Source organism: Microtus ochrogaster, chromosome 18, assembly GCF_000317375.1.
Source record: "Microtus ochrogaster isolate Prairie Vole_2 chromosome 18, MicOch1.0, whole genome shotgun sequence".
Lineage (NCBI taxonomy): Eukaryota > Metazoa > Chordata > Mammalia > Rodentia > Cricetidae > Microtus > Microtus ochrogaster.
Genome location: NC_022020.1, coordinates 61,798,764 through 61,808,785, shown reverse-complemented (window position 1 = coordinate 61,808,785; position 10,022 = coordinate 61,798,764). Strand labels below are relative to the sequence as shown.

The following is a 10,022-nucleotide window of genomic DNA, read 5'->3' as shown; positions in this document are numbered from 1 at the left end:
CCTGGCATGGAGTGCGGAAGTATCCAATAGACGTTTGCTGGGTCCATGAATGCACAATAGCAACAATGTGCAGACAATCACGGCCTGACCCCAGGGCCCGCAAGCTGCAAAGATCGAAAAAAGGTCACAGAGGGTAGGCAGCACAGGGAAGCTGAGATAGGAGCTGAGGGTGCACACCCATAATCCCAGCTTCTAGGAAGATAAGGCAGGAGGACTGCAAGTCCAAGACCTGTTTGGACTACATAGTGGGACCCCCATCTTAACAACAAAAAACCCAGAAGAGCATAGTGGTACATGCTGGAATAGTAGTACATGCTGGAATAGTAGTACATGCTGGACTAGTAGTACATGCTGGACTAGTAGTACATGCTGGAATCGTAGTACATGCTGGACTAGTAGTACATGCCTGTAGTACAGCACTCAAGAGGCTGCAGCAAGGAACTGACTAAATTGGAGTCAGATTGGAATATACAGTAACTTCCAGGCCAGCTTGAACTACGTTGTCAGAGAGACAGGCCTGAGGAAACTCTTGAGACTCTTCTGCTAGAAGGGCTGACTGGATGGGCACAATCTTCCGTTTTCTCAGATTTGAAAAGCAGCCCTTTGATCACTACCAACTGAACAAACAAGTTCTTACTCAGGATAAATGTCAGGCCCTCCACTTGAATTCAAACATGTAATTCAACTTGTCCAGAGCAAGAGATTAAGCCAAAAACAACAACAAAAAAGTGGCATTTAAAAAAAAGAAACAACAACCCTGTGCTTTAACTTGATGGTCTTCTGGGGGTGCGCCCACAGCAGAACTCAACTGGAGGTGGAGAACCCCAGCTCAAGGTGCACAAGAACCAAGAGCTCTCTGTAGAAGCCACACACACTAGGGTCCCCTGGAGCAGGGTTTGAGCAGAAAGGAAAAGAGGGGAGGGGCAGGGGATGATCCAGTCTTTCCCATCAAGAGAAGGTAATGAGTCCAAGAGTAGCCAGAGTGAGCTCCTGCTAGCCCCAGCTTGGGCTCGTCCGTGCTTGTCCGCTCTCCTGCAGCAATGGCAGATCTGGACTGCTTCTGTGCAGGGGCACGTTCATCCCCAGGTGCATGGGCTCCATGTGGCCTGAGATATTCCTACCCAAGAGGTCAATGAGGCTGACTGACCACAAAGAGCAGCGGACTTAGCATGGTGGGACACGGGGCACAATGACAATGAATGATGGACTGGCTTTTTCTTACTTGCCGGACGTAGGCCTTCATTTCCTCATCTCTAACAATCTTTCTCTGTCTCTTGGATGTTTTCAGGCAGATGGCATGGTGTATATAAAGGAACCGTGTATAATACAATTCTAATTATTCCTTGTAAAGGTCCCTTTTGTGCACTGTGCCCCAGGGCACTGGCTAGGCAGGTTCGGCCACCTGCCTCTTCTTAGGGAGGTACCACCCCTGGGATAAGCCTCTGAGGCTGAGCACCTGCATCCTCAAAGCCACAGCAACACGAGGCTGGTGGTTTGCCAGCGCTGGGTGAACTGGAGACAGGGCTCAGCTTCCAGCCTTTAACTCCACATTGTGAAGAACAGTCACTGGGTAGAAGACAGGGCAAGTGAGTCTAGAGGTGACCCCGTGCAGAGAGCAAGGAGGCAATACAGCCCCTGCCACTCTGACCTGTCTTTCCCTGCCTGGACACTAGCATGTAGGAAGCCAGCCTGGGACATAGTCCTCTTGGGCTGACCCTGACAATAAAGGTTGAGTTCCTACCAACTCAACAGTGTGCTTCAAAACACCCCCCCCCTCCAGGGCCTTGGTTTCTCCCCTGCAAATGAGACCGTTAATGCCTTCAGATGCATCCACAGCTTCACGCCATTAGGGCACTGTAATGCAGGCTGGTCTGGCTTGAGCACTGATTTGGCCTCAACTTGGTCAGTTATTTAACATGTAACATCTATGCTCATCTCTAGGATCACTTGTGAAAACTGGAGATGCTCCGGCGGATTTGCTCAACACAGAGGCACACAGTAAGTGATTTTTATCATCTAAAGGATCCTGTCACCACCAGATACCGTAGTGTTTCGGGAAATGCACAGGTTTCTGATAGAGAGAAATGCGAAAGAGTTGTGTCTGTCACTAGGTCACACGCCAAGAAAGAGGCAAGCCCAAGGAAGGGTCTGGAGAAAAATCCATCCCATCCCTCTTCCCTTAGTCATGGTAGAGTAGGGAGATGGCTCTAAAGCCAGGAAGTGGGGTTCCAGCCGAAAGGAACCGATTGCTGCCTGAGTCCTAGTGTTTGCAGCCCCTTTCGAGAGAGGAAATGAGGTGGGGACGGGGAAGATGCCGCCAGAGGCCAGGAACCCGGTCTCCCCAGGCTAGGTCTGATGTGTCCCTGGCCGGCAGGCGTGCCGGAGCAGCGCTGGTCCATGCAGGTGCCCTCCGAGGTGAGCGCGGAGGCGGGCGACGCGGCGATGCTGCCCTGCACCTTCACGCACCCGCACCGCCACTACGACGGGCCGCTGACGGCCATCTGGCGCGCGGGCGAGCCGTACGCGGGCCCGCAGGTGTTCCGATGCACCGCGGCGCGAGGCAGCGAGCTGTGCCAGACGGCTCTGAGCCTGCAAGGCCGCTTCCGCCTGCTGGGCAACCCGCGCCACAACGACCTGTCACTGCGCGTCGAGCGCCTCGCCCTGGCGGACAGTGGCCGCTACTTCTGCCGCGTGGAGTTCGCCGGCGACGCCCACGACCGCTATGAGAGCCGCCACGGGGTCCGGCTGCGCGTGACCGGTGAGGCGGGCTGGCGGCGGAGGAGGTGGTACCCAACTTCCCCGCATCCCTGTCCCGAGAGCCTACTGGGTGCCAGGGAGGCCTCTGAGAACTTGGTAGAAATGCAGAATTCAGATCCCAGGAAAGGCTGGACTGGGGCGGGTAGGTGGTGTCCCGATGCTCGTAAACACCGGTAACTGGCAAGGAAGGAGAGAAAAATAACCAATAATCCTAACCTGGCAAGGGGTGCAGGAGGAGGTACGTTCCCTGCACTGAAAATTTTCTCACCCCAACCTTTGCACATCCCTTGTCCCTAGAGCACTACGTACAATTGGCCCCTCCCTGCGGTTGTGACCCTTTGGCGACCACCAGCTGAAAGCCCAGCAGTCCAAGTAATATACAAGTATTAGTTTGCCAAATCTCAGTGACCCCGTAAAACAAAGGCAATAGTGATCACCAATTTACATATGGAGAAACTGAGGCAAAGAAGAAAAATAGCTTGCTAAGGCCACTACTGCAATAGGACCCAGATAGCCTGGCGCCCAGGTGTCCCTCTCTTCTCTCTGGGCACCCCCACTACCTCACCGGTGTTTCCATCTTGGAAGTCGCACCCCTTGCCTTCTCAAACCATAGCCTCTCTCACGCTCCCGGGGCGCTGTCCTCTGCCGGGTGACCCGCGCCCACCTTCTTCCCCCGCAGCTGCACCGCGGATCGTCAACATCTCGGTGCTGCCAGGCCCCGCGCACGCCTTCCGCGCACTCTGCACCGCCGAGGGGGAGCCCCCACCTGCCCTCTCCTGGTCCGGCCCCGCCCTGGGCAACAGCTCGGCGGCCGAGCAGAGCCAGGGTCACGGTTACCAGGTGACCGCCGAGCTGCCGGCGCTGACCCGAGATGGGCGCTACACGTGCACGGCAGCCAATAGCCTGGGCCGCGCAGAGGCCAGCGTCTACCTGTTCCGCTTCCGTGGCGCCCCCGGAGCCTCCACCCTGGCGCTCCTACTCGGCGCGCTGGGTCTCAAGGCACTGCTGCTGCTTGGTGTTCTGGGTGCGCGAGCCACCCGCAAACGACTAGGTGGGTACACCCCAGATCTGGGTGGGGACGAAGGGGAGGACAGGGGCTCCCTCCCCTTTCTGGCGGACCATCCTGCGTGGCCCATCAGAGCATCCTTTCTCCACCTGGATCAGCTCAGTTCCTTCTCAGCCTGGAGCCCAGGAGGCGGGACCTTCTTGAGGCTCTTTGCAGCGTGGAAGGCAAGGCTCTGCAAAGTAGCTTGCTTTTTGCAGAGTCACACAGATGGTGACCCACCCAGTCCTGTCAGGTGTAAAGTAGTTTTTTGTTATTGTTGTTGCTATTGCTGCTGCTGATTTTTTATTTTTGTTTTTAACCACCACACTACAACTCAGTGTCCCATAAAGGTCAGGCTTCCCCTTACATTGTTACAAGCATCTTGTGGCCCTGAGGTTATGCATCATGATGCTGGCCACAAGAAGATGCCAGGATGTGATTCCCTGCCAACCCATAAGAGGCTGAGTCTGCAGAGCTTTGCGGTAGCCCCCTAAGAAGGGTTCCCACAGATCCCAGAAACTGTAGAAGGCAGAGAACATCTTGCTATTCTGAGGCCTTAAAAAAAAAAAAAAGAGAGAGGCGAGAACTAAGCTGAAAAATGTAAGGAACGTGAGTCTGGAAAACATGAATGGCACACCTGGCTGGGGAACTCTGCTCTTTGAGAAAGGCTCTCCACACGGCGTCCCAACCCTTGATGGGGTGTCTGCTTGATGAGCATCCCATAGAGGGAGGGACTTTCTCAGAGTTCTTCGGTTTCTCCAGACCAGGAACATCAGCCTCAAACTCTCCAGGGATGAAATTACGCCCACTGCTCACCTTACTGTGACCCTGCCATTCTTGCTGGTCTCTTGGACTTAGCGAACATGTTGTGTTTCAGGGTCCTCCCTCAGAAAGGCGCCTTTGCTCTGTGGACCACATCCCCCTTAGCCCACCAGTTAACTCCTACTCGTCTATGGGAGTCAGGCTTCACAGCCGCTTTGGCTAGCTGTCCATCTGCAGCCTGTTGCATACTCCTGGGGACCCCTGCTCGCAGTGGGGTGGGGACCACGTCACGCAGTAGAGCATGCGGCTGACATGTATGTAAGTTGGAATCTACAGTGTAAAATAACACCTGCTCTCTCTCTGTTTCCTTCACACAGATCACCTGGTCACTCAGGATACCCCTCCACGGTAAGTGCTATTGCTGCCCTTCCTACCCCACCCCTGCCCGGTCTCATTGGCCCAGGGATGCTAGTTTCTCAGAACTGGTAGTAGGGGGAGAAAGAATAGGTCTGGGACAAGGTTAGGGTAGTAGCCTGTATCAGAACCTATGTCATACCCAAAGCACCCTACACCTCCATCCCTCACAGCATTCTCAGAACAGAGGAGGCCAGGCTGGCTTGGGAAGTCAAGGACCTCCCCAAACACTGGGTGGTAAGTCAGTGTCCTCCTGTCTGCAGGTCTCAGGCTCAGGAGTCCAATTATGAGAACCTGAACCAGATGAGTCCCCCAGGCCACCAGCTGCCACGTGTTTACTGTGAGGAACTTCTGGGCCACCATCATCCAGTCGTGCACCGTGAGAAGTGAAGGACAGTACCAGGCTAGACCTGTGCAGCTCCTTCTAATTCCCCAGGCTTCTTGGCAGCTATGGGCTAGGTGACTTCCAAGGGGACACAGGACCCTGCTCACAGAGGTTTGGAGCCAACAATCTGGATGTGTGTATCTATACATACATATACACATATGTCCACCTGAGCCTTAGCATGAAACTGCCCTTGTTTTTCCTTACTTAGAACCATATAGTAAAGCAGATGGGAAACTAGCCATACGGTCTGGAGGTCCAGGCTCCAGCCTGCTCTGGCACCAACTTTGCAGTGTAGACCAGGACACATTCTTGATGTCTCTAGGACTCAGCTTCTCCATGACTGGCCAGTTTGTCTGAACTGAGGAAACAGTAGATCTGAAGGAGCTGTGTGAACTGCAAACCAATCACAACGGTGGGCTCTGGACATGCAGAAATTAAGTAACTGCAGCTCTGCACAGCCTTGGGAGAACAAAGCACTCCAGAGAACAACCCTGGGGCTGGAGCTGTGGAAACTGCTCAGAGGAACAGCAAACCCTGGAAACTTGGTAGCAAGAAGAGGCCTGGAGCCTCCTGAGGTCTCCACAGGGACCATCCCAGCCCTCTGCCCAGCTGCTATCATGTCAACAGATCCACACTGCTTTCAGCTGGGACCCACCAGGTGAAGCAAACTGGAAATCCATTGTCTCAAGCATCCGAAGGCTTTGAGACATATGCCAAGAACTGGAAGACCTGAAGGGGCACTGGGTTCTAGTGAATAAGACAGCTGTGTCTCTGACCTCTCTCTCAGCGTCCACCCTCCAAGAATGTGCAAAGTCCAAGAGCACTGGCACCCTCTCCCCACCTGTCTTCCATCCCATCCAGGCAAACTTCAAGAGCAGTGCTTTCCTTATTTATACTTCGGTGTGCGTTTGTTGATCCTGATGAAGAAGAGGTATACTTGGGGCCAACTCAGCCCCGAGACAGGAGGCTAAAGAGACCATGTTTTCCCAGGGACCATCTCTAGAGGTTGAGGAAGGTGGGCTTCCAGGCTTTCCTCGACACCAGCAAGAGCTATTAAGAGATCACAAGAGTTGACATCTGGACCTCCTTGCAGAGGGGAGCTTTAGAGCATCTCCAGAAAGAGACTTGCATCACCAAGAGTAAAGATAGGGGCGTGGTTACGGTGTGAATTACCACATCACTAACCAAGAGAATTCTATGAATTGCTGCTTACATACTTTGTTGTGTTATGAATTCGTATTTGAGATTATGAGACTAGAGATGACATCATCAGTCAGGGGAGCTAGGCTGTACTGCTGTAACAAGCCCTAAATCACGGTGGCTGGAAATGGTATTTGTTTTGCATTGTATTAGGATTCTCTAGAGGAACAGAATTTATGGAATGAATATGTGGAGGGAGAAAGGAGGAGTGATTTATTAGGATGGGTGGGTGACAGGCTTGGTTCAGTTAGTCCAAAAATGGCTGTCTACCAAAGGAAAGTCCAGGAATCTAGGAGTTGTTCAATCCACTAGGGCTGGATGTCTTAGCTGGTCTGTCATATATTCCAGACCCCCAAAGAAGTAGGCTCTAATGTCAGTGCAGGAATGGACTTGTCTGCAGAAGAAAGCACAAGCAGGCAAGGAGAGCAAGCTTCTTTCTTCTGTGTCCTTCATATAGGCTGCTAGCAGAAGGTGTGGCCCAGATTAAAGGTGGATTTCCCATCTCAAAAGATCAGGATTAAAAGTGAGTCTTCACACTTTGAATGATTTGATTAAGAAGCACCCTCACAGGTGTGCCCAGCCACTTGGGTTTCGGTTAATTCCACATATGGTCAAGTGGACAACCAAGAACAGCCCACGCTCATCCCATTCCCGTTGCAGATTGGCGGCGAGGTTCATTGTTGTTGATTAGGAAACCAGATTGCAGGGATCCATCTCTGATGTTGTGAATTGCTAGACTGGAGGCAAAAAGAATCCTCTACAAGACAGTACAACCGTAAACGGTAGATGAGGAACACTAGGGAAATTTGTGAGAACACTGAGAATCGCCTTGGTTGGTAGCACAGTAATCCCTTCCAGAAATGCTTGGAAGCTACACAGTGAGTCGCAAACCATGCATGTGAAACGGGCTCACTGACCCTGTCTTGGGAAGGCTTCCTGGAAGAGCATATGTGAAGATGGTATGCACTGGCTGTGCTGATGGGGGAATGGAGATTGGAAGGAAGAAAGGGAGGGCAGTTGAAGCATAGGAACAATCCAAGCAAAGATGTCATGGTATGGACAGTTATTTGTTCCTAGAGCATGAAGGAAGGGACAGGGTGTGGACATTCACCCCGCTGAATGGAGGGTGCTGCCCTGTTGTAGGGTACCCACCAGAGAATACCGCTCAGACATGGTTTAAGCCAATAGGAAGTCTTTATTAGCCAGCTAGCAACTACACTGGGTGCTCAGAACCCCAGTGTAGCATGAAGACTTTCTCAGGGTGAGCTTTTAAGCACAAAACCCATATCCTGGGCTGAGATACCTCAGTTAACAAGAACAGTTAGCCAGAAGCAGAACTCCAGAAGCCGAAGGCAAGGTTAGCACATTCCAACTTTCCCAGAACTATGGACTTTGATGGATTTGCTCTTTGTTTTCTTTTTAGCTGGTGGTGCTGTGCTGACTTTTATGGTCTGAATGGTACTTTGATCATGGAGTCAGTTGTGCTAAAGTCTGGGGTCTTACAAAGGTCTGGGGGCCTGTTCCACCCCTAGCTGGGGTGAGGGTAACAGGAGTTGGCACTCAAGGGACTGACTTTGGTGCTAGGCTCCTGTTACTGCTATACAGGACTTCCTGCTGTCATTCATCATCTCCCGTGAAATCTGAAGCTTCCGTGTTGGGAATACCTGGGAGCTGTTTAAATAAATATCCATGCTGGCATTACCTGGCTCTCCTGACCCACAGGGAATGGAAGGGACTAGAACTTTAAACAGTATCTTCAGGAGACTTTACCCCCAAAGTTTTGGTGTTGTTTAATCTTTTTCAACCAACACACACACAGCCGGAAAAACACCCATGCGCCCACCCCCTCCACCAACATCACTCACAGGTTGCTGTTTCCTTACTGATGATCTGGCTGAACCGTCTGAGGATAAGCAGCAGATTTCCCATTTATCCACGAATCTAAACATTTAGTGACATTTTGTTACATTTAGTGACATTGTTACATTTACACCCATATTCACATTTCTCCAATCTTCCTCCAAATGTCTCCGCTTGTCTGTAACCAGAAAGCTGCTGATTCTGGGGTTTACTCTCTGGAATATGCTGCTACTGGCCTGGTGGTCCTTGCCATGGTACCCACACTATGTGCAGTAGTCTTGAAAGGGAAAGCTGCAGCATCCTGAGGGGAACAGCCTTCAATGCTGCTTTCTGTGATGGGCAACAGGGAGCCCAAGGGGCACTGCCATCTCCTTTAACAGTCTGCCATGCTGCTCAGGGCAGCCTCCTGATTGGCTTCCAGAAAGAGTGGCCAAAGGGTAGTGGGGAATATAGTGATGGAACAGCCTGGGACCATCCCGTCTGTACCCAAGGTCTAGAAGGGACGAGATGCCTGTCCTCCCATATCTAACCTCTGAGCAGGCTAGGGTAGTCACTGGCAAGCAAGGACCAGAGACACAAGCAATAGTCAAAAGTGATCGCATTTGGGACTCCCTCTGGCAGTCCAGGAGTCAAGGAGAGGATCCTAAAGACACAGCGCTTCAAGACTGCACTTCCCAACATGATACAGACTACAAAGCTAGAACATTCTGGTTCTTCAAACCCTAAACCCTGTGGTTCTCTCTAGGAAATGAATCTGAACCCACACAAACATAGGGAGACACACCCCACACCCAGAAGGCCATCCTTGAGAATAACTGTTACTCCAACGTGGGATCTACAGATCTTCCATCTGGAGTTGGTTTTTGTTTTAACTCCACCCAGCTCCCAAATAAACACATGGAGACTTATTCTTACTTACGTATGCCCAGCCTTAGCTTGGCTTGTTTCTAGCCATCTTTTCTAACTTAAATTATCTCGTTTCTCTTTAACTATATCTTGCCCCTGGGATTTTTAACCTTCATTTATCCTATATGTCTTTCTTTCCTTCTTACTCTGGCTGGCTGTGTGGCTGGGTGACTGGCTCCTGGCCTCCTCCTCTCCTCCTTGCTCCCTTCCCCAGATTTCTCCTTTTATTCTCTCTGCCTAGTAATCCCACCTATCCCTCTCCTGCTTAGCTATTTGCCATTCAGCTCTTTATTAGACCAATCAGGTGTTTTAGGCAGGCAAAGTAACACAGCTTCACAGAGTTAAACAAATGCAACATAAATGAATGTAACACATATTAAACCAATATTCCACATCCATCCACAGTTTGGTGCATTCCAGATGTTTCCTTAGTATCCACAAACCTAAGCGGGACCGGTGGCACACCAACACCAAAGGCAGACTTCTATGGTAGACCTTGAGCAAACTCAGTCAGGCTTTGCCAGACACTCTTGCATCTAAGAACCCCAAACATTTCTGTTCATCACCCACCTTGTGGAACTTTAGCCAGCTTTCAAGGCCAACCTCCTGCAGGGGTCAGGGTCTTCCTGCAGAGGTCAAGGCCACCTTACAGCTGTTTCAGCTATCAAGGGCTCTTCTGATGGCCTCCCA

General features: G+C 51.5%; 1 protein-coding gene across 1 annotated transcript; it reads left to right on the top strand.

Moving 5' to 3' along the window:
* The first annotated feature begins 386 nt into the window (after positions 1 to 386).
* Siglec15 (sialic acid binding Ig like lectin 15) lies at positions 387 to 8,257 on the top strand. The gene is made up of 4 exons (XM_026783303.1): positions 387 to 2,758; positions 3,437 to 3,808; positions 4,942 to 4,972; positions 5,242 to 8,257. The coding sequence occupies exons 1-4, from the start codon at positions 2,356 to 2,358 to the stop codon at positions 5,366 to 5,368; spliced, it is 933 nt and encodes a 310-aa protein (XP_026639104.1). The 5' UTR covers positions 387 to 2,355; the 3' UTR covers positions 5,369 to 8,257.
* The last annotated feature ends 1,765 nt before the right edge of the window (positions 8,258 to 10,022 follow it).

Bases quoted from the DNA above. Each gene is read 5' to 3' on its own strand.
- Siglec15 (XM_026783303.1), top strand. From the start codon at position 2,356: ATGTGTCCCTGGCCGGCAGGCGTGCCGGAGCAGCGCTGGTCCATGCAG. The intron at 2,759-3,436 runs GTGAGGCGGGCT...CTTCCCCCGCAG, and splicing joins GGTCCGGCTGCGCGTGACCG to CTGCACCGCGGATCGTCAAC. The intron at 4,973-5,241 runs GTAAGTGCTATT...TCCTGTCTGCAG, and splicing joins ACTCAGGATACCCCTCCACG to GTCTCAGGCTCAGGAGTCCA.